Here is a 24,238-nt window from a genome sequence, read left to right as displayed (position 1 = left end):
GAGGCATATCGGAGGCAGGAAGAGATGGCATCCAGCATGGGTGGATTTATTTACTGCATTTTTTACCCCACCATTCTCCCTAAGGGGACCGAAGGCAGCTAACAAAAGTGCAGGTAGACCACTGCGCCAGATGCTGTCCCCTCAGGTGCCAGCCCACCTTCTCTCCTCCAACTTGCACCACCTAAAGTGGTCACACACGTCCAAGGAGACCCACTGTCAGTCAAGAGGCTTATGTCAGTCAAGAGGTACACTCCCTTCTCAAGGCTCCTGATCCCCTCCCCACCATAGCATGCAACACAGCGCTTTTTGGCGCAGCCACATGCTATGACAGAGAAAAACCACAGGATTGGGCTGCTAGAGGGTCTCACCTCCAGGACTTGCCTAATGTGTGATGATAACCCTCCCTCTCCAAGAGGTGTTCTTCCCACATTCAGGGCATTTCTTTCCCAGGCGGGATCTCAGATGACACAGCACATATACTTTCTGTCTGAAGCATTTCCCACGCTGAGAACATTCACATGGTTCCTCCCTGGGTGAACCATCAGATTTCCTGTTCATGCTCCTCTGCATGTGCAGCTTTTCCCAGGCACAGAGAACATTCATGCAGTTTCTCTGTTGCATGAAGGTTCTCATGTTTCTTTGAAGACTGTCTAAACCAGGGGTGCCCAAATCCCGGCCCTGGGGCCACTTGCGGCCCTCGAGACGTCTCAATGCGGCCCTCAGGGAGCCCCCAGTCTCCAATGAGCCTCTGGCCCTCTGGAGATTTGTTGGAGCCCACACTGGCCCAACGCAACTGCTCTCAGCATGAGGGCGACTGTCTGACCGCTCATGTGAGCTGTGGGATTAGGGCTTCCTTCACTGCTTGCTGTTTCATGTCTGTGATGCAATAGCGGCAGCAAAGGAAAGGCCAGCCTTGCTTTGTGCAAGGCCCTTTATAGGCCTTGAGCTATTGCAAGACCTTCATTCATTCATATAAGTTCATCTTTAATATATACATTTATGTAAACGTATGTAAATTTTTTCAAATTTTAAATGTGAATTAATTCTTTTTTCCCCCGGCCCCCGACACAGTGTCAGAGAGATGATGTGGCCCTCTTGCCAAAAACTATGGACACCCCTGGTCTAAACCATTTCTCACCCTCAGCACAGTCCTATCATCTCCCTTCATTCCTATCACTCTCCCTTGAGTGCTACCCTATTCCCCACACTCAGGACATCAAGCATTGCCGGAGGCTCTTTGATAGGTTTCTTCCATACTTCCTGCTATTAGCCTGGGCCCAATCCTCCCTGCTGAGAATTCTCTCTGTTGATCAAATGTAAATTGGATAAACTCTAAAACAAAAGCCAGCATGCGCATCTTGGTTATCCAAATCATTTATTCCACAGCTGCTAGTCACAGGGTGAGATATGGGGCTCTGTGTAGCCCTGAGAACTTTGCCTAACCCATGTCATGTGACTGAACGGCGGCCGTCACTTATCAGCCATAGCTCATCAACATTCAAACTCCTTCCCTGTAGCGCCGCTTAAATGATTTCAGCGCACGCAATCTGAGCTGTGACAAACAAAGCAAAATAAACAACTTTAATTATCATAGTTTGAGAAGACACTGGACCTTCAGTCTATTAACTGCTAACTCACATAGACTAGCCACCAGTTAATCAGTGTTCATTTCTCATTTAAGCCTCTCCGACACCCAGAGCACCCAAAAAATTTCTCTTCTTATGCATTTTCTGGTGGGTTAATACATATGATTGACAAAAGAAGCCTCTCCCACCATCAGGGCATTTGTGAGGTTCTCTCCAGTGTGAACGTCCTGATGGCTTAACAAATGGGATCTCTGAGAGAAGTTCATTCCACAGTTGGGGCAATTGTGAGGTCTCTTTCCAGCATGAATGTTCTGGTGTCTTAATAAATCTGATCGATAAAAGAATTTTTTCCCACAGTCGGGGCATTTGTGAGGTTTCTCTCCAGTATGAATGACTCGATGCTGCAACATACTTGATCGACGAGAGAAATTCTTCCCACAGTCGGGGCATCTGTGAGGTTTCTCTCCAGTATGAGTCATATCGTGGCTGACCAAATGTGATCTCTCAGTGAAGCATCTTCCACACTTGAGGCACTTGTGGGGTTTCTTTCCAGTGTGAATGTTCTGATGGCTTAACAAATGGGATCTCCGAGAGAAGCTTTTTCCACAGTCAGGACATCTGTGAGGTTTCTCTCCAGTATGAATGTACCGATGTCTTAATAAAGCTGATCTATAAAGAAATTCTTTCCCACAGTCAGGGCATTTACAAAGTTCCCCTCCAGTATGAATGCTCTGATGGATTAACAACTGTGATCTATAACAGAAACCTTTACCACACTGAGTGCATTTGTGAGGTTTCTCTCCAGTATGAACATTCCGATGTATTAATAAATACGATCTCCGAGAGAAACTTTTTCCGCAGTCAGGACACTGGCAAGTCTCTTTCCCAGTATGAGTTATCTGCTGTTCTGCTACTGAATTAGAATGGAGTCTAATTAGAGGTTCCGTTCCCTGCCCTCTCTTGTACTCACATCCTTCCTCCTGCACCTCAGGTGTTACCGGGACATTCTCTTGGGTTCTCCCCTGTCCTCTCCTGGGCATTTCCACTGGCTCCTTTCCTCCAAGCTGAGAATTCTTCCCCTTGATCCGAGTTCCCTTCCCATCATCTGAGGAGACAGAGAGAGGAGTCTTTTGTCTCTGTTCTGGTGACATCTTTCCAAGCTTCCGGCAACATCCTCCTTCCCGTCTTTCCCCTTCTGCCCATCTCCCTTTCTGGCCAACTGGACATACCCCCAGACCCCATTCCTCTCCAAGAATGTGCTCACTGAACACTCTCTATTGAAGTACAAAAAACAAATTGCTCTGCCAAGGAAACCCAGATTCTGCTTCTGGACTTGGGGTATCGTGGAGGTTACACAACTCAGGAAATGTGGTTATTTTGCATCACGGATTTAACTTCTAGTGCATAGCAGGAGGAAGAATGATGCAAGAACATGAAGATCTTTCCCTGGATGACTAGAATTCTTATTCAGGCCTGTCCAACCCCACACCATCAGCTTACAGAGAGGTCATCAGGCCACTTGCTTTCCCAATGACACTGGGCCCTCCAGTGGTGATAACCACTGCCCCACAGAAACTGCTGTCTCTGGGAGCTACCCCTTGAAACCAATTCCTTCCCAATGCCAGGCCAGCCACTGTCCCTTCTGGGAGAAGGGAGAGCCAGCAGGAAGCCTGCTGTGCCATTTGTTTGCTCAGCTGGTAGAGTGGAGGACTGTGCTTGAAGGCATCCTTAGGTAACCCATGAAGGTGACATTTCAGGAAAAATCATTGCAGAGCAACAAGTATCAAATCTTTCCATTTTTGTCCTGGGTGCTCCTATGATTCATAGGTATAACCTACTGACCAGAACTCTTCCCTTACATACACAACCCCATCCCGTTGTCGCTTTCCATGATGGAACAGGCTTCCCAGCTGTCATAAACAATGTGGAGATTATGCAGAAGCCCCAGACGTGGCAGCAGGGTAAAGAAGGCCCACCAACAGAGCTGAGTTGGCAGGGTGGGCAGAACGGGGAGGGGGAGGAGGGAGGAACGGGGGAGGGGAGGCATATCAGAGGTGGAAAGGATGGCATCCAGCATAGGTGAATTGTGCCTGATGCTATTCCCTCCAGTGCCAGTACACTGGTGTACCTGAGGGAGATGAGCAGGTGCAAGGGTGACACGGCTGGGAGGGGGGCATCCTCACCTTATCTGGGTGAAAATGTAATGAGCAGGCAATGAAGAGGACCCCTCATTCTCGCTCAAGCTCCGTGCGGGAGGCTGCGAGCCAGGAAGGATGAAGGTGGTTCTCCCATGGCATTGCAAGAGGGAAATTACTTCCACAGCAGGTTGGGGGGGGCATTTAAAGGGACGACCCTGGGGCGGCAAAACACCAAGGTATGCCAGTGAGCCAACACACCCCTCCAACATTCACCACCTAAAGAGCTGGTGCGCATCCAGGAGACCTGTTGATGATTGAGGGGTTTACAGGCACTTTGCCTTCGCAAGCCTCCTGATCCCCCACCCAAAAAAAAAAGCAGCACAGCCCATTTTGCTATGCTGGGGAAAAATGTAGAATTGGGCTGCTAGAGGAAGTCTCACTTCCATAAGTTGCCTGATGTGTGGCGACCCTCTATCCCCAAGAGAATTTTCTCCCACATTCAGAGCATTTCTTTCCCATGCGGGATCTCCAATGACACATGACATGCACTCTCTGTCTGAAGCTATTCCCACACTGAGAACATTCATGTGCTTCCTCCCTGGGTGAATCATCTGATTTCATGCTGTTCTGCGGGTGAAGCTTTTCCCAGGTATAGAGAACACTCATGCAGTTGCTCTCCTACATGCAGATTCTCATGTTTCTTCAAAGGTTATCTAAACCATTTCTCACCCTTGGCCCATTCTTACTACCTCCATTCAACATGTGCTCCTTAATGTCCCTTCAGTGCCACCCTATTCTCCATGCTCAGGACATCAGAATGGCAAGAGGCTCTTTGATTGGTTTCTTCCATACGGCCTGCTCTTAGTCTGTCCCCATCCTCCCTGCTGAAAATTCTCTCTACTGACCAAATTCTCTTATCACTGCAGAAGGCAGAGGAAAAAACTTGGACCATGCTTTGCTCTTTGCTCTTCTTCCACCTCCTTCCTGCTGGGTCATCTCCTGCTCTAGCTGATTCAGGCCGACATGTTAACTTGTATACACTCTACAAGACAACCCCAAAAGCCTATGTGCGTATCTTTGTTATCCAAATCAGTGGTTCTCAAACTCTGTGGCACTGGGATCCACCTAAAAAGATAGATTCACTTTACCCACCACTCAAGCCTCTGTGGCTATAATGGTGATTGAGCAGCAGTGCCCCCCTCCCAAGTAGCAGGTTGTTTAACTCTTGATGCACATAGCCTAATCAGTTTCAAGAATCACCACAAAGTGGGTGGTGACCAACTGGCAGGCCACGGACTCACAACTTGAGAACCACTGATTCAAATGAACCACTTATTCCACAGTTGCTCCTCACAGGGTGGGGCATGCAGCTCTGTGTGGCCCTGAAGACTTTGCCTAATCCCAGTCATTTTATCAGCCAATAAATAAGTAGTTGTGCATCAGTGAGCTAAAACCAAGTTCAAGCTCTTTCCCTTTAATTGTGCTTCAGTGACTACCACACCAGCCAACGTTGTGACAAACAAGGCAAAATAAACTACTGAACTCTTAGTTCTGAGGAAAGACTGGACCTTCAGTCCACTGACCGTGAACCATACAGGACATTATCTGGTTGCTATTCAGTGTTCATTTCTCCATTTAAGCTTTTCCCACACATAGGACACCCGTATTTCTCTCAGTATGAATTTTCTGATGTCTAAATAAATTTGATTTCTGAGAGAAGCTTTTTCCACAGTCAGAGCATTTGTGAGGTTTCTCTCCAGTATGAACCGTGAGATGGATCAACAAAGGCGATAGCCAAGAGAAGCTTTTTCCACACTTGGAACATTTGTGGGGTTTTTCTCCAGTATGATTGCGGTGATGGACTAACAGATCAGATCTGTAAGAGAAACTTTTACCGCACTGAAGGCATTTGTGAGGTTTCTCTCCAGTATGAGTGTTCTGATGACATAACAAATGTGATCTCTGAGAGAATTTTTTCCCACACTCCAGACATTGGTGGGGTCTCATTCCTTTATGAATCATCTGATGTCTCAATAGACCTGATCTCCGGGAGAAGTTTTTCCCACACTCTGGGCATCTGTGTGGTTTCTTCCCTGTGTGGATCACTTGATGTCTCAACAGAGCTGATCTCCGAGAGAAGCTCTTCCCACACTGGGGACATTTGTTTGGTTTCGCTCCAGTCTGACTGTTCTGATGGGTTAACAAATGTGATCTCTGAGATAAATTTTTTCCACGCTCAGCATAGTGGTGTTGTTTCTTTTCTGGGTGGTTCATCTGATGTCTTGATGATCTCTGAGAGAGGCTTTTTCCACAGTCAGAGCATTTGCAACTCTTTTTCCCAGTATGAGTTATCTGGTGTTTTGCTAATGAAGTAGAAGGGAATCTTATCTCTCTCTCTAGGCAGCCATGATTTTGCTTTTCCGTGACTTTGCTTTTTCTGTGATGTTTATCCAGCTTTGATTTTGGCTGGATCTTTTCCTTCAGTGGTGGCCCTTCACTGCACTCTTCTCCAGTGTGTTCAAAAACAAGTCCTGACTTAGGATGGTTCCTTCTGCCACACTTGGAAGATGATGCCTTTTTCCTCTCCATAACCACTGAGCTGGGATTGCTGCAGGCAGCTCCAAAACATTGTGGGAGCTTCCCAGATTCTTTGCATCCCCCAAGTGGCACTGTTCCCCGCTCTCTGTTGGACTCACATCCTTCCTCCTGCACCTCAGCTGTCACCGGCACATCCTCTTGGGTTCTCCCTCCTCCTCTCCTGGATGTTCCTACTGGTTTCGTTCCTCCAAGCCGAGAGTTCTTCCCCTTGAGCCGAGTTCTCTTCCCATCATCTGAAGAGACAGAGAGAGGAGTTTTTTGTCTATGTTTTGGTGACCTGTTTTCATGCTTCTGGCAACATCTGCAACATTTGCAAACGACACTAAACTTTCCCGAGTGGTGAAGACTAGAAGGGACTGTGAAGAGCTCCAGAAGGATCTCTCCAAACTGGGATAATGGCCTGCAAACCGGCAGATGCGTTTCAGTACAAGTGTAAAGTCATGCACATTGGGGCAAAAAATCAAAACTTCACATATAGGTTAATGGGTTCTGAGCTCTTCTGTGACAGATCAGGAGAGAGATCTTGGGGTGCTGGTGGACAGCTCAATGAAAGTGTCGACCCACTGTGCGGCGGCAGCGAAGAAGGCAAATTCCATGCTTGGAATCATTAGGAAAGCTATTGAGAATAAGACGGCTAATATTATAATGCCATTGTATAAATTGATGGTAAGGCCACACCTGGCATATTGTGTCCAGTTCTGATCTGGACACATCTCAGAAAGGATATCGTGGAAATGGAAAAGGTGCAAAAAAGAGCAACCAAAATGATTACTGGGCTGGGGCACCTCCCTGATGAGGAAAGGTTACAGCATTTGGGGCTCTTCAGTTTAGAAAAGCCACGCCTGGGGGTGGGGGGACATGATTGAGCCATACAAAATTATGCAGGGGATGGATAGAGTGGATAGAGACATGCTGTTTTCCCTCTCACGTAACACCAGAACCAGGGGACATAAGCTAAATTTGGGGACATCATGCTCAGAAATAGCCTAGCTGATGCTACTCTTTCTCCAGGCCTAACTCTTTTCTAAAAAAAAATTACAGATGCTTGGTCTATCGCTTGACCAGTCTGGCAGTTGATCTTTGCCTGCTGCCTTTACACTCATTTGATCTGTCTGTTTGATATTGAAAAACAGAATCTACAAGCTGTTCCCCTTCACATCTTGGGCTTTCCTGGCCCTCTGATTCTGGTTCAAGCTACCTTTCCTTTTTACTTTCTCCTCAGGTTCACAGATCCTTCATGCTGGCCAGACTTAATGTCATGCCTACAAATGTTTTGAGTGACAAATTCAATAGGTCTTTGGAGAGCTCTCAGACTTGCTCTTGTGATTTAACCACAATTGAAACCTTGCCTCATTTGCTACTTTACTGCCCTCACTATACTGATCTATGTCACCAATTGTTAACCCCATTTCTGCAAAATTCTCATAGTTCATTATTTGCTGGATGGTAGAAATGAGTCCTGCTCACTTACTGTAGTGAGATATTTGTAATTCTGTGTTGACCAGGTGTATATTTTTCTAATTTTGCTCCCCTGCATGTTGATCTTGAACACTGAGTGGTTTTTTTCCCCTGGCTGTTTGATTTTTTTGAAATCTTGCTCATGCTTGTCTTTTATTGTGTGCATTCTACGTTGTCCATTGCCTCTATTTCCTGGAAATTGTTTTATGCCAATAAAGGTCTCAATCAATCAATAAAATTGAGTGTTGGGAGAGTTAGGACAGACTAAAGAAAATATTTCTTTACCCAGCGTGTAATTAGTCTGTTGCCACAGGATGTGGTGACAGCATCTGGCCTGGAAGCCTTTAAAAGGAGAATGGACAAATTTCTGGAGGAAGAGTCCATCACAGGTTACAAGCCGTGATGGGTATGTGCAACTTCCTGATTTTAGAAGTAGGGTACCTCAGAATGTCAGATGCGAGGGAGGGCACCAGGATGCAGGTCTTGTGTGCTCCCTGAAGCATCTGGTGGGCCACTGTGAGATACAGGAGGCTGAACAAGATGGGCTTTTGGCCTAATCCAGCTGGGCTTTACTTATGTTCTTATCCTCTTTCTTGTCTTTCCCCTTCAGCCCATCTCCCTTTCTGGCCAACTGAACATACCCCCAAACCCCATTCCTCTCCAGGAATGTGAACACTCTCTGCTGAACTATGAAAATCAAATATCTCTGTCAAGAAAACATATTCTGCTTCTGGACTTGGGGAAACCTGGAGCTTATGCAGCTCAGGAAATGTGGCTATTTTGCATCATGGATTTTACTTCTCGTGCCGAAGGAAGTATAATGCAAGACCATGGAGATTTTCCCCTGGACCACTGGAATTCTTATGCAGTCCTACTGAAAAAAAGGCTAAGCAGATTAAGCAAACCCAGCACTAACTTCTGCCAGGGTTTCCTGATGTACACAGAAATGCAGAGATATCAGAAGAGAGAACCTGCCCTTGGCTTTTAAAATGAATCTGTCACTGAATCTGTTCCTGACCGCTATAAGCAGTGGTGCTCCAACATTTTAGTACCAGAACCCACTTTTTAGAATGATAATCTGTTGGGATCCACCTTATGTCATTAACCTGGAAGTGACATCATCAAGCAAGAAATTTTTAACACCCCCTATACAACAAAATCAAATCAGTCTTAAGTAAATTAAAAGTTTACAGTTTAAAAATGTAAAAGAATCTTTTACCTCTCCAAGCAACTGCTGATCTGTTTAAAAAAAAATTCCCCAAACATCCCAAAGGCTGCAATCCTATCCATACTTACCCATGAGTAAGCCCCATTGAATGTCATTGTCAAAAGAATATACATAGTAGCCTGTTGAAAGTGAAGTTCTGTAACATTTCCCCAGAAGCAGTCACATACCATGGTAGCATCAAGTCTAATATTAAAAATAAAATACAGATCGCAATGAATGGGGACACACCTGAAATTGGCTTCTGACAGACTTAGTGGGTCCTGACCCACAGTTTGAGAAACAATGCTATAAGGAAATCTGTGCAATGTAGTTCTGAGAGTGAAGAAACAGACCTGGGAGTGTCTTCATGAAAGAACCCAGGTGTCTCTTATGTCAACCAAGAGAACCAAGAGAATTCTTGGTTGGTCCTTGCAAATTCTTACCTGAGTCTTGGCCTGGGAGTTTCTGACTTTCCAAAGGATCCGGGGGGAACGTCTCTTCCTGTTTCACTGGATGGGGGGCCAGGTCAAGTTGGGAGCCAAAAGATCCCCCTTGTGCACAGAGAATGAAATAGGCAAAAATTTATTTCTTCTACATTTCAATACAAAAAGCATTCATGGGTTCTTACCTTTGTGTTTGACAATCTTTTCTTCTTCTTCACAGTAAATCAGTTAGATGTAAAAGAAAGAAAATTATACACTGGATGGATTGATGACATGTATCTCTGCTAATATCTCTGCTAAAAACCTCTGCTAACTGAGTAAGAGGCACTTTTTCAAGTGGGTGCTCCTCTTTTTTTAGCAGGGGGAGAGTAACTGGCCCACCTCACCCCAGCACTGTCTGTTCTAGTGGCTGTCTGCTGGTATTCCCTGGCATCTTTTTAGATTGTGAGCCCTTTTGGGACAGGGAGCCATTATTTTTCTCTGTAAACCGCTTTGTGAACTTTTTGTTGAAAAGCGGTATATAAATACTGTTCATAATAATAATAATGATAATAATGATAATAATAATAATAATAATGTATACACTAATGCTGACTGTGAATGTAAACTGAGAAGCCCAATCCTATCCAACTTTCCAGCACTGATGCAGCCATGCCAATGGGGGAGGGGGGCAGTCATGAAGGGCAGTCATGGAGAGGGGGGCAGACACAGAGGCCTCCCTTACCTCGGAGCTGCATTGGCGGTGGAAAGTTGGATAGAACTGGGCCCAGTGCAGTGCAGCAGGGCGACATGGGAACCTCCAAGGGGCACCGTGAGATGTCCCCAGTGGCCTCTTCATCCTGGTTCTCCCAGGTACCACCATCTTGGCTGGGCTGAGATCACAGGGAAGCGCTGGCAGCCATCTTCCTCTCGTGGCATGGTGCCACCACGACAGAGAGCCATGAAAGAAAGGCACCGTGACCAGGATACGTTTGGGAACCGCTGCTGTACAGGAAGGGGCAACGCTTAACAATTTTGGAAAAGAAAGAGGCAGACGGGGTGTGCATGAGGGGCGAAGGGGACCAAACGAAAGGAGGAAGAACCAGCAGAATGAAGATTGCAACACAGCACCCTAGAAAAAGAAGGAAGTTCTGGAGCCTAATGATCTGCTTGGGTGCAGCCCATCCATCTACATTTCCATTCACTTCTCCATCACTTTCTCAATATTTTAGTCACAATTAAAAATGTATTTTCGTCATTCTTTGTGTGTTAAGCACTGCTTGGAGCAGGATCTATGTACACATCTCAACTTATAAAAATGAGATGAGCAATTTTGAAAGGATTTACTGGAACGGAGCAGAGCAGGTCCTTACCCAGGGAATCCACATTTTCACCATCCTCCTGCAGAACTTTCCAGAACGTGGTCTGTTGGCTGGACTGCACCGGTGTCTTCTCAACCACGTGGAAAGGCACACCCATCTCCCTCTGGTTCATCCCCTGCAGGACACAGGAAAACATCCCAGCCCCCCACTTCAAATGGTGTTCGACAAGGAATGATGTTAACTCACACATATGAGATCATGCCCTTTCAACTCCATAATCCCAAAGAGTTTAGGAAGACTCTGCTTTCATCACAGTTATCAGCAAACTCCAATGAATTGAACATGGTGTGAAAGGACAGGTGAGCTAGTCACTGTGTGTTGGAGTGTATGTGTGTTTGATGTGGCCATATTTGAAAAAGCAGAGATCTATCTATGTATAGATCACTTCTCAAGATTTATAAGTGATTTCTACCAAGGATTTCTACCAAGCTGATAAGCTGGAGGAGGGAGCTAAACCCTTTCTTGCCCCCTCACACATCCATTCCTGCCACCTGTTTATATCCAAGGTGAGCCCTGAATTCTGAAAGACACTTAGCAGGAGAAAAATGAGACTGGGGGACAGAAGCAGAGGCAAAGGAAAGAGCTCGTTATGCCCAGGCACACAGACCACTTCTCTAATTAAAATGGTCCCATGGACAGATGTTTGATAGTGAACTGAAGCTGCACTTGCACGTAGGCTGGGCAGCGCAAAACCTTTTACCCGCTAACTCAGCCACGTCCATGACCAAACCGTGCAAATATGGCTTAGCGCCTTGGGTCAGGATGACCCTCCAGCAGAAGAACATTGGCTGCCACCATGTGTCTGTCTGGGCCCCGCATACACCAACCTGCTCCACTTGGACGCAAAGAGCCTCGCTCAGCTCATCGTCAGCCATGTCCCGATCTTCCAGGGGAAGCACTGGTGTTGAACATGCAATTTCAAGACCTGTAAGTGAAGGAAGGGACATTTTATGGAGAAAGAGGATTGATCCACTTGTTCATCCTTAGAGGTCGCCAGAGGGGGGAGGGGGCGGGGCCAGAGGCAATTGAATGGCTGTGTTTTTCTGAGCTCTTGAAAGCTCTTGGGAAAGCATGCTATTTCCTCCCAAAAAACCGTGGGTCTGAGGAGATCCGAGGATCTGTGATCAGGAGAGATTCGATCCTACAGATGGTGTACGGTTCTGGAGAAGAAGGGTCCAGCCAGGGGCTGTTTTTCTCCAAGGGAACCCAGCCATCAGTGTTGGTGAGGATTCACCTTGAAACTAAGCTGAAGACCCTAGGCAGGGAAAGACGTTGGAAGAACTAAGTGAGTGTTATTCTGCTGTGTGTGTATGGCACTGATTGATTAATTGACTGCCTGATTAAGCTTTTGCCCAAGGGAAGAAGGAGGGGCAGATTTTCCCCCTCTGGGAAGAGGAAAGAGGGGGGAGGCTTTCTCCGTTCACTTGTTTGCTTGTGTGAGAAGAAGATTTGGAGGAGACCTGCCGAACTTGTTATGGAAACATGAGAGTATAACTCTAACTTTACAAATCTAAAACTCATTGGATTACAAATTAATCGTTCTGGAATACAAACTCTGCCTTGGAACGCTCAGTTTTGTTTTCCTGTGGAGATCTTGGAGTGCCTGTGGAGAGGGCTGGAGATCTGCATTGCTTTGTTTTGCAAAAGTGGTTTATTGTTTTGAATTCCTCTCACTATGTCCTGGAACAGAATGTGGTTGATATGCAATATAAATGTAAGCAATAGAATCAAAACAGAATAAGAAGAATAGAACATCGGGGACATCTAGTGGATTTAAAAAAACATTGCAAGGACAAGAACAGGACTTGACAAGTGAAGGAAGGAGGACGATACGCTGAGGACATCTAGTGGTGTTAAAAAATATTGCAAGGCAAAGGTTTATTTGACTTAAAGTTTCTTTGTGTTGGTTGTTATGGGTGAACAGTTGATTTTTTGATGATGTGATGTGATATAAGGGTAACTGATAGTGATATAAGTGATATTTGAGTTTTACAGGAAAGAAGACATAAGAAGGAAGAAAAAGGATGACAGGAAAAGGAGCAAAAGTTAGGGGCTCTCCCGCCCTGGAGTCAAGCTTGGGAAAACTAACACAAGAGGATCCGAAAGGGAAAGATTGGAAGCAGACAATACAAGACAATACAGAAAAATTACTGGCAATGGGACAGCAGCACATAAATCAATTTCTGCAGATTCAAGCTAATCTGGAGGTTTTAACTACACATCTAAATGATCTCAGTGTGCAACAGAAAGCTGTTAAAGGCCAAGCAGATGAAAATACACAAAAGATTAGAAAATTCACCTCAAAAACAAAAGACACTCTTCCTTCAATTGTAAAAGTTAAATATGGATAGGTCATAATATTACATTAGAACAATGGGAATAGATTTGGAAATATAATATAAAATTTATTAGAACAACAAATTTTTAAAGAAAATGTATATAAAATGTTTTACAGATGGTACATGACACCAGTAAAACTGGTAAAAATGAATCAGAACATACCAAAAAATTGTTGGAAGTGTAAATGTGTAGAAGGGACGTTTTATCATATGTGGTGGACATGTAAAAAAAAAAATGCAAGTATATTGGAAAATGATAAGGAATCCAATACCAGAGATCGTTGGATTTATGATGTCGTTGAAACGAGACTTAATTTTGCTTAATATTACCTTAGATATTATAAAGAAAATGTGTATTTAGTTACTATGATATTAACTGCTGCAAGGATTTTATATGTTAGATACTGGAAAGATATTAAAATTCCAATGAAAGATGAATTAATAGAGAAAATGATGAATGTGGCTGAAATGGATAGGCTTACAGAGATTTTGGATCAATAGCACAAACTGACACAGATACAGCAATGGAGATCATTTTATGCTTGGTTGAAAATGAAGTTGTAGATGTATAAGATAGGGCATTTAGATGAATGTATTGTATACATGATATATTATACAGGATATGATACGATAGATCAGGGGTGTCCAAAGTTTTTGGCAGGAGGGCCACATCAGTTCTCTAACACTGTGTCAGGGGCCTGGGGGGGGGGAAGAATTAATTTACATTTAAAATTTGAATAAATTTACATAAGTTTACATAAATGAATATATTAAAGACGAACTTATATGAATAAATGAAGGTCTTGCAATAGCTCAAGGCCTATAAAGGGCCTTGCACAAAGCAAGGCTGGCCTTTCCTTTGCTGCCACTACTGCATCACAGACATGAAACAGCAAGACGTGGAGGGAGCCCTCATCCCACAGCTCACGTGAGAGGTCAAACAGTCGCCCTCATGCTGCGAGCGTTGGGCCAGTGCGGGCTCCAACAAATCTCTGGAGGGCCAGAGGCTCATTGGAGACTGGGGGCTTTCTGAGGGCCGCATTGAGAGGCCTCGAGGGCCGCATGTGGCCCCAGGGCCGGGTTTGGGCACCCGTGGTGTATAGGATTGCAGCACTAGTGAACTTTTCAAAACGTTTTAGAACAAAAAAGCTAAACCTAAGGTGGCTTTCAGTCCATTCATATCTAGAAAAAGCACTGGTGAACATGTTCTGCCAGAGCAGGCTGCCGCAAAGCAGCCACAAACATTCATAAAGCACTTGCAGGAGAACGATCAGCCGGCACACCAGTGGGAATGATGGAGCTTTCCCATGTGCAGGTAAATGTCCAGAGGCCTGCCATAGCAGGTAAGCCCAAAGTGGGGGGGGGGGGTGGAACAGGGTGTGGGGAGGATGGGGAGGAGATGGGGTGGAAAATGGGCAGATTGGGCATGGAAGAGAAGTGGCTTCAGCAGCAGCACACACCAAATCCAAACCCCCTTCCTGGACCTATTCCACTGGCCCAGAGCAACACAGACTTGCACCAGTGGCATCACTAATGCAGGTCCAAGTTGCCCAATAGTTGTTTCTGGGGCTTACCCTGGGGCAAGGGAACAAATGTCCCCTTACTCCGAGGAGACCTCCAGCAGCTGAAAATCCCCATGGGATGCAGCAGAAACCACACCAGTGCTGCTAGATTACCACACAGGTATTTAGATAGGATTGGGCTACCCATCTTGTTAAACCAGGGGTGTCCAAATCCCAGCCCAGGGGCCAGATGTGGCCTGCGACAAGCCTCTATCCAGCCCGCAGCAAGCCTCTGGTCCCCTGGAAGCCTCTGGCCTGTTCGACCGAATATGACTAGAGCTGTGCTCCAATTGCATATGGAAGGTGTTCTGAGAGCCTGGGAGGCCCATGTGCCTCCCCTCAGAATGCCTTCTAAATGTCTAAAAATCTCCCTTTCTGGTTTTCCTGAAAAACCAAACGTGACATTTTTGGACCATCTGAAAACTTTAGGCTTGCTAATGTATTTATTTAAATTTTAAATTTTAAAAAAAAAATTTCCAGCCCTGGACACCATGCCAGATATTTGATGAAGCCCTCTGATCTAAAAGTTCAGATCAGAGTTCAGAGAACCCTGTATTAAACTATGAACAGCCCAATCCTTTCTGGCTCTTCCACTGCCAGAACTCATGTTCTGGCAGGGCAGGGCTCTTTGTGATCACGTGAAAGCCAGGCCACTGTTGTGCACTTCTAGGACACTGCTGCAAAAAAGTAGAGTTACGACACACACACAGCAGCTCCCAGGGGCTCCATCTATCTCAGTAAGTTGGTTGCAGAGAAAGGGAGGTTTGGGGGCATTTCAAGGTAGGGAGGGCAGGGAGAGGGGAGCAGGCTGCAGTGGGTGAATCTCAGCATCAGAACACACACCAGATTCTACTCCCATTTTTCATCCCACCCCAACCCCTTTCTCTGTAATTCTTTCAAACCTATGGTTTTTTGGTTTTTTTAAAAAGTATTTTCTTGACAGTCACAAATATGAGTAAATTGGAACATGGAAATTTGAGGGAGAATGTACCACAATCAACCACTGCAAATCTTCCAAAGCTCATGCTTTAGAACAGGGGTATCCAAACTTTTTGGAAGGAGGGCCACATCATCTCTCTGACACTGTATCAGAAAAAAGGAATTAATTTACATTTCAAATTTGAATAAATTTACATAAATGAATATATTAGAGGTGGAACTTATATGAATGAAAGAAGGTCTTGCAATAGCAATGCCTATAAAAGGCATAAAGCAAGGTCAGCCTTTCCTTCACTGCTGCTCCTGCATCACAGATGTGAAACAGCAAGAAGTGGAGGGAGCCCTCATCCCACAGCTGAGATTGAGAGGCCTCAAGGGCTGCAAGTGGCCCCAGGGCCGGGGTTTGGGCACCCCTGCGATAGATAAATGATATTAAGAGGCTAAACTAGAAGAGGAACAAGATTAGAAGATATGTATTGATTGATTAGATCAGGGGTGTCCAAACATTTTGGCAGGAGGGCCACATCATCTCTCCGACACTGTGTCAGGGGCCGGGAAAGAAAAAGAATTAATTTACATTCCAAATTTGAATAAATTTACATAAATGAATATATTAGAGATGGAACTTATATGAATGAATGAAGGTCTTGCAGTAGCTCAAGGCCTCTAAAAGGCCTGGCACAAAGCAAGGCCGGCCTTTCCTTCACTGCCACTGCTGCGTCACAGACATGAAACAGCAAGCAGTGAAGGGAGCCTTCATCCCACAGCTCATGTGAGAGGTTGAACAGTCACCCTCACACTGAGAGCGGTTGCATTGGGCCAGCACAGGCTCCAGCAAGTCTCCGGAGGGCCAGAGGCTCATTGGAGACTGGGGGCTCCCTGAGGGCCGGATTGGGAGTGCCCAAGGGCCGCAAGTGGCCCCCGGGCCGGGGTTTGGGCACCCCTGGATTAGATATATTGATATATGATTGCTTGCACCCTCCAACGGTGTGTTTCTGTGTTTGTTTGTTTTTTGTATTGTATATTGAGTTTGTGTTTGTTAAGTGTTTGTTTATATTTGGTTTTATTTTGGAAAATAATAAAAAAAATTTTAAGGAAGAGGTCACCAGAGGCAAAGCAGGGCAGATTCTGGTCCCTTGAAGAGCTGTGTTCAAGAAGGACTTGGGTTCAGGGACTCTGTCATCCTAGGGCAGGGGTCCTTAAACATTCAAAGAGCCATTTGGACCTGTTTTCTGGAGAAAAGAAAACCTCGGGGGGCCAGAAAACCCTTTTGACATCTAAAATGAAGATAACACTGCATATATAGTTTTTTTTACCCTTATGTTATGTATAAAAAAACTATAGTGTGTTGCATTTTTGAAATGAATGAACTGCTACAGAGAAAACAATATGTAACATATTTTAATGTTACAAGATCACCATAATCTTAAATTTAGAATTGCATATAAAAAACAAAAGAGCTAAAATAAAATACATATAAATTAAATACTAATTTATTTTCCCAGGACCTGCCCTAGCCAATTTGGTGCTATAGGCAAGACTTGGGCTGGTGCCCTCCCTAGCAGAAAATCCTGACCAACAGTAAATAGTCATCTTTGTGTCTTTTCCACAGTAATGTAAAAGAGGTACAATGAAATACAAAATCTAATGACTAGTATTTTTTCAATACAATAAAGAGATTTATAGTTATTACTCCCCCTTGTATGTCCCAATTTATAATGCGCTCCCCTCTTGTATATGCAACTTTTATAATGCGCTCCCCTCTTACAGGTCCCATTTTTATAATGTAGCCCCTTCTTGTAGCTCCCTTGTAGGTGCTGGGGCACCTTCCTTATGAGGAAAGGCTAAGGCGTTTGGGCCTCTTCAGCCTAGAAAAGAGGCGCCTGAGGTGGGACATGATTGAGAGTGAGACATACAAAATTATGCAGGGGATGGACAGAGCGGATAGAGAGATGCTCTTTACACTCTCACATAAAACCAAAACCAGGGGACATCCTCTGCCTGTCTACTCAGAAGTCAGTCCCAGTAGAGTGAACGGGGCTTCCTCCCAGGGAAGTGTGGACAGGAATGCAGCTCACCTCGCTCCTGCCTGCCCATTGCCTCAGCAGCGCTGCGTCTCCCGCACTTCTCCGACCAGCCTCGCCTCTTCCGTTCAGCCCCCTGCCCGCTGCAGGGCGAAGGAAGGAAGAGCGCAGGGAAGAGGTGCCTGGCTGCCCCCCCCTCCGCACCTGCTCCTGCCTGCCTGCCGAGGAAGGAGCTGCTGTGCGCGCGGGGGGGGGCGCTTTGCAGGGAAGGAGCTGCAGCTTTGTAGGGAGGAGCGGGGCCCCGCACTCACCAGCAGCCACCTGCAGCACATCACGCTGGAGTGAGGCGCTCTCGGGGCTGGGCTGGCTGGGCGGAGGTCAAGGGGAAGGCGCCCCGCTTCCAGCCCCCACTGGGGAGCCGCATCAGAGGACTGAAAGAGCCGCATGCGGCTCTGGAAACACAGATTGCCGACCCCAGTCCTAGGGGCAAGGAAAGTCTACTCCTCCTAACCGAGGAGTTAAGTCAGATAGAGGTTAAAAGAGAAGATGTTTCAGACCTCATTGATAAATTAAAGATCAATAAGTCACCGGGCCCTGATGGCATCCACCCAAGGGTTATTAAGAAATTGAAGAATGAAGTTGCAGATCTCTTGACTAAGGTATGCAACTTGTCCCTCAAAACGGCCACGGTGCCAGAAGATTGGAGGATAGCAAATGTCACGCCTATTTTTAAAAAGGGAAAGAGGGGGGACCCGGGAAACTATAGGCCGGTCAGCCTAACATCCATACCGGGTAAGATGGTGGAATGCCTCATCAAAGATAGGATCTCAAAACACATAGACGAACAGGCCTTGCTGAGGGAGAGTCAGCATGGCTTCTGTAAGGGTAAGTCTTGCCTCACGAACCTTATAGAATTCTTTGAAAAGGTCAACAGGCATGTGGATGCGGGAGAACCCGTGGACATTATATATCTGGACTTTCAGAAGGCGTTTGACACGGTCCCTCACCAAAGGCTACTGAAGAAACTCCACAGTCAGGGAATTAGAGGACAGGTCCTCTCGTGGATTGAGAACTGGTTGGAGGCCAGGAAGCAGAGAGTGGGTGTCAATGGGCAATTTTCACAATGGAGAGAGGTGAAAAGCGGTGTGCCCCAAGGATCTGTCCTGGGACCGGTGCTTTTCAACCTCTTCATAAATGACCTGGAGACAGGGTTGAGCAGTGAAGTGGCTAAGTTTGCAGACGACACCAAACTTTTCCGAGTGGTAAAGACCAGAAGTGATTGTGAGGAGCTCCAGAAGGATCTCTCCAGATTGGCAGAATGGGCAGCAAAATGGCAGATGCGCTTCAATGTCAGTAAGTGTAAAGTCATGCACATTGGGGCAAAAAATCAAAACTTCACATATAGGCTGATGGGTTCTGAGCTGTCTGTGACAGATCAGGAGAGAGATCTTGGGGTGGTGGTGGACAGGTCGATGAAAGTGTCGACCCAATGTGCGGCGGCAGTGAAGAAGGCCAATTCTATGCTTGGGATCATTAGGAAGGGTATTGAGAACAAAACGGCTAGTATTATAATGCCGTTGTACAAATCTATGGTAAGGCCACACCTGGAGTTTTGTGTCCAGTTCTGGTCGCCGCATCTCAAAAAAGACATAGTGGAAATGGAAAAGGTGCAAAAGAGAGCGACTAGGATGATTACGGGGCTGGGGCACCTTCCTTATGAGGAAAGGCTACGGCGTTTGGGCCTCTTCAGCCTAGAAAAGAGACGCTTGAGGGGGGACATGATTGAGACATACAAAATTATGCAGGGGATGGACAGAGTGGATAGGGAGATGCTCTTTACACTCTCACATAATACCAGAACCAGGGGACATCCACTAAAATTGAGTGTTGGGAGAGTTAGGACAGACAAAAGAAAATATTTCTTTACTCAGCGCGTGGTCGGTCTGTGGAACTCCTTGCCACAGGATGTGGTGCTGGCGTCTAGCCTAGACGCCTTTAAAAGGGGATTGGACGAGTTTCTGGAGGAAAAATCCATTATGGGGTACAAGCCATGATGTGTATGCGCAACCTCCTGATTTTAGGAATGGGTTAAGTCAGAATGCCAGACGTAGGGGAGGGCACCAGGATGAGGTCTCTTGTTATCTGGTGTGCTCCCTGGGGCATTTGGTGGGCCGCTGTGAGATACAGGAAGCTGGACTAGATGGGCCTATGGCCTGATCCAGTGGGGCTGTTCTTATGTTCTTATGTTCTTATGAAAGTCACCCTGATAAAATTCCCTCTGCCCTGACCATGGTTACTGTTAGAGATCACTAGACCTGACAAGTGGAGGGTGGGCAGAAGGGCTCAACAGGGGTATGTTTCTGCCCAACTCCCTCCTCGCATGGCTGCTAAACCACAAGGACCCCTTTGCGTTTTGAGACCCTGGTCGTGACAGCATTCAGGGTCACACGCTGTATCCTTACCTGGCAAAGAGGCCTCTTCTTTGACATTCTGCTTGGTGTCCCTGAATATCTCTGCGTGTTCTTTGGAGATCTCCCCTTGCACCACATCCAAGCATTCCTTCTTTGCATCAAGGAGATCCACAGTCCATTCCTGCAAGGGCTCCTGAAGCAGTGAAGAGACTCACTCAGAACACAGAGTAGAAAAAGAGACACATCCAGCTCCCTTACATCCTATTCCATTTGGAGCCTAATTCCAGATGTGGTTTTTCAGAAATAAAGCTCTATGCAGCTTTCTAGTCTCCCCGCCCCCCCCCCCCCGGGGCAGTTTTTCGGGCCCGAAAGTATGCCTGAGCATCACTTTCAGCTTTTACTGGGAAGGATTTTCAGTGGGTTGAGGATTGTCAGTTCAAATTTGGGCTTTCCTAACTGCATTCCGTCTTTCCAGTTTCAGCAGAAGATTGGCAGGTGCTCCAAACAACACACTCCATATTCTGTGTCTGCTTAGCAAGCATGGAATTAAATACTAAGACCTCACCTGCCACATCCCTGACTCAGCCTCTCTCCGGTTCATCAGGAAATCCTCCAGCAGGGCCACAGCCTGGGCACAGCTGTCTGGTCCTCCTGCCCGGACCCATCTCTGGATGTCTGCTGGCAGGCTGGCCAGAAACTGCTCCAGGACCAGCAGCTCCAGGATCTGCTCCTTCGTGTGCCTCTCAGGCTTCAGCCATTGGCAGCAAAGTTCCTGGACTTGGCTGTACATCCTTCGCGGGTCTTCCAGCTCCGGGCAGCAGAACTGCCGGAAGTGCTGACGCTGCGCCTCCCTTCTCAGGGCTTCACCTCTCAAGATGGCAGCCTTCACTTTCCCATAGTCCCCCTTGTCTCTGGCTGCAAGGAGGCTGAAGGCCTGCTGGGCTTCTCCACTCAGGGCAGGCAGGAGCCGAGCCACCCACTCTCCACTGGGCCACCGACAGGCTGCAGCCACTTGCTCAAAGGAGGCCAGGAAGGCCTTGGCATCATCCCAGGGTGCAGCCTCTGACTGCTGGGGGCTCTCCTGTGCAGGGTGAGAAGCCTGCAGGGTCTGGAGGAATTGCTGCCACTGGGTTTCCCAGCGCTGTTGCATCCCCTTGCTTGAATCCTCTTGACCCTTTTGTGGCTCCCTCAGAGATTCAGCCTCATCTCTATCTGGGGCTCTTCCTGCCCCTTCAGACCCCTCTTCTCCTTCTGGACATCCACTTGTTTGCACATTCATGGCTTCACGCCTGCAAAATTAAGTCCTCGGGATGGCCTTCTGTGCCAGAGATATTGATTTAGGCAAACACTTTGCTCTCAAACTCCTGATCTTCCTAGAAGGACAGTGGAGGGGATGACCCCATTTCTGCCTCCTGGCCCTCTTATTTCACTCAGCTCAGGCTTGATAGGTTTCACCTGGTGACAAAAGTGATGCAAATGTCAGAGGCTGCCAGCAATCCAAGACCTTTCCCTGGAGGTATCCCTGAGCTGAAAGGGGGGTTTGATCCTGAATTGGAGACACACACACAATGGAACACAAATGAATACAAAGGGGAGAAAATTTGGGACAGGCACCACAATGGAACTTTTTTGTTGGGGGGGGGGGGAGAAGTGATCTTTTCAGATCAGTGTTTTACCATGCTGGGGAAGTGCAGGCCTATTGAATTTCTGCCTGCCAGGACAGGGCACAAGAGTCAGGCCAGAGAAGAAGGTGGCAACCTGGCTGGGGAAAGGGAATTCTCAACCAGAATTGAACTCCTGTTCTTGGATACATTCAGGACCACCTGGGCGGCATTTATGTTCTCCCATCCCTGTCTTTGTGGTGGAGTCATAAGCAGCAAGAAGAGCACTGCAGGGTCAGGCCAAGGGCCCGTCTAGTCCATCTTCCTGCACCTCACAGTGGCCCATCAGATGCCTCAGGAGACCTTCATCCTGCTGTCCTCCCTTATCAGCTGAAGAGCACTTCTTATGGAAGAGCCCTGCAGGATCAGGCCAAGGGCCCACCTAGTCCAGGTTCCTGCATCTCACAGTGAGACTCCAGTGGTCCAAAAGATGCTTCAGGGAGACCTCAAGACACAACCCGCATCCTGGTTCCCCCCTTGCACCTGCATCAGGTAACAAGCCCCCCACCCCCCTCCTTGCCGGGCTGTGCATCCCACAGACCTTCCACGCGACCCCTTCAGCCCCGATCCGGCTGCGCTGAGCCTCCTGCGGGTCCCCGCCTGTAGCCTCCCACCGCCCGGGGGAGCCCAGAGCCAGGCTGGGGCTGAGCTGCGGGTCCCTCCGCTCCGCTCTGCGGGACTCACCAGCAGCCTCCCAAGGGAAGCCCCGGACAGCTGCGGCACGAACCTCCGTCCCCTTCCCCAGCACAGGAACCAGCGATCCCTCCTCTTCCTGCGCCTCCCCTTCCTCACCCCGCGCAGGGAGAGGCGTCCCCAACAGCATCCCCGCCCCTGCTCCACCTCCCTCCCTTAACCCTTCCGCGCCTGCCCTCCCCCAGCAGCCCGGAGCATCCTCTCCTGCAGCCTCGCCCTTCCCGGACCCCTTGGAGGAGGATGCAGCCCCCCTGCCTCCCCTGCAGGCGGGCTGGGCTGATCCCCATCATCCTACCCCCAAGAAGCCCTCCCTTGCTGGGCTCCTTCCTCCTGCTCTTGCTTGCCTCCAGCACGTCTCGTGTGAACGTGGCCAGGCTGGCCCCCTGATCTCTTGCAGAGAAGGGCAGCATCTCAGTCATTCCAGCTCTGCTGAAGGTCCAGATCCCCCCTTCTTTGCAGGGAGGGAGACCGGACTCCTGCCTAGGAGACCCTTGGACCCCGGAAATAACTCAACACTTAACAGGTCTTGTCCATTAAAACAGGGCTAAGGGCCAAATCCTATCCAACTTTCCAGCCCTGGAATAGCCTTGCCAATGCAGTGTGCGCTGCATCCAGTGGTGGGATGGTAGTTATGGAGCCATCCAAGATGTAACATGTGTTCCGATGCCGAGGGGCTGCATGGCAGCTGCACTGGCGCTGGAAAATTGGACAGGATTGGGCCCTAAGTAAGTAATTCAGAGGACAGATACAGTGCAGGATAGAACCTGAATACTGAAGCAACACATTGACAAATAAACTACAAACTTTTTGGGCTGACACAGAAGTGTTCACAAATCACCCCCCCCCCCCCAATCTGCTCTTCTTACTGTCAGGCTTATGAATGGAAAGGTGACAATATTAAGAGTTATTGAGAGAGGCAGACAGAGAAAGCCTTATGACAACCCTTCAGTGTAGGCAACTGAAGATGGAGAGCAGTGAAAGCCTGAGAGAAAGTTGTTTGGGGACCCCCCTGTGATGTCACAACTGCTGCTGGAGTGACTTTGGATAAGCTGTCACATGCAGACTCCTGGTGCTCTTGCCGTAAGGAACAAGGGGGGTCATGTTGGGTTGGCCTTTCTTGGCTGCAGCTCATTTCTTGGAAGCAGACCCTCTGGGTGGAGCTTAGTTCAGGTCACTAAGGAGGTAGCCCTCATGGATGACTGCATGACTGCTGGCTGGAGGACAAAAAGGAAGGTTGAGGTTCCTGGCCCAGCTGCTATGGAGTCTTCTTGCCCCCCTTCTCCTGTGGGTCAGTGCAGTCTCCCCCTGAACAGCTAACAGCACAATCCTATCCCCCTCACCATTGATGAAGGAGCACATGCTGCATCCAAATGTTAGCGAGGAGGGGGGCAGGTTGACCAGAAGGTGAACCCGAGAAAATAAAAAATATTTTTACTTACCTCTGGGTAGGCCTCCTTTCTGTCTGGTCAGACACACTGGCTGCATAGTCCAGGGAAAAAAGGGGGTGGACTGAAGAATGGAAAAAAAGTCCAGGGGAAAAAAAAGGTGGACTGAAGAATGGAAAATAGGATCCAGTGTGCACTTTGGCTGCTGAGACCCACCCCCTCCAGCCTGCTTCTTGCTTCAGAACAAGGCTCTCCCCCAAAATACCTTCTGCAAGTTTCAACAGAACCAGGCCCTCCCAGAGATTCTGGCCTGCTTACTGCACTTCTGGCCAGCAATGGCATCCTGGTTTTGGGGCTGCCACAAAGGGTCTCTGGCCTTGCACTGAGAGAGAGCATGAGTTCCGGCAGGTCACGACCCAGGAAGGACTGAGTC

At 47.5% G+C, this 24,238-nt stretch overlaps 1 protein-coding gene across 3 annotated transcripts; it reads right to left on the bottom strand.

Annotated features, from left to right (window-relative positions):
* Window positions 1-1,385: 1,385 nt before the first annotated feature.
* On the bottom strand, window positions 1,386-22,486 carry LOC136640359 (zinc finger protein 397-like). Of its 3 annotated transcripts, XM_066615426.1 has the most exons (8): window positions 22,412-22,486; window positions 20,632-21,521; window positions 20,118-20,259; window positions 11,619-11,716; window positions 10,783-10,906; window positions 9,431-9,538; window positions 6,421-6,555; window positions 1,386-2,691 (listed from the first exon to the last, which is right to left on the bottom strand). In XM_066615426.1, exons 2-8 carry the CDS (start codon window positions 21,343-21,345, stop codon window positions 1,739-1,741), a joined length of 2,274 nt encoding a protein of 757 aa, XP_066471523.1. In that variant the 5' UTR covers window positions 21,346-21,521; window positions 22,412-22,486; the 3' UTR covers window positions 1,386-1,738. The 3 variants fall into 3 exon arrangements, with proteins under 3 accessions (XP_066471523.1, XP_066471524.1, XP_066471521.1); XM_066615427.1 differs by lacking the exon at window positions 6,421-6,555; XM_066615424.1 differs by lacking the exon at window positions 1,386-2,691 and having other exon boundaries at window positions 2,746-6,555.
* Between the last annotated feature and the right edge of the window lie 1,752 nt (window positions 22,487-24,238).

The sequence above is a fragment of the Tiliqua scincoides genome, chromosome 2 (genome assembly GCF_035046505.1).
Source record: "Tiliqua scincoides isolate rTilSci1 chromosome 2, rTilSci1.hap2, whole genome shotgun sequence".
Taxonomy (NCBI): Eukaryota; Metazoa; Chordata; class Lepidosauria; order Squamata; family Scincidae; genus Tiliqua; species Tiliqua scincoides.
The sequence above is the reverse complement of the archived record's forward strand: the minus strand, read 5'-3'. Positions and strand labels throughout refer to the sequence as shown.

Coding starts and splice junctions, on each gene's coding strand:
- LOC136640359 (XM_066615424.1), bottom strand. CDS start 21,345: ATGAATGTGCAAACAAGTGGATGTCCAGAAGGAGAAGAGGGGTCTGAA. Junction 11,717..20,117: donor AGAAGAGGCCTCTTTGCCAG/GTAAGGATACAG, acceptor CTTCACTTACAG/GTCTTGAAATTGCATGTTCA. Junction 9,539..10,782: donor TGAAAATGTGGATTCCCTGG/GTAAGGACCTGC, acceptor TCTGTGCACAAG/GGGGATCTTTTGGCTCCCAA.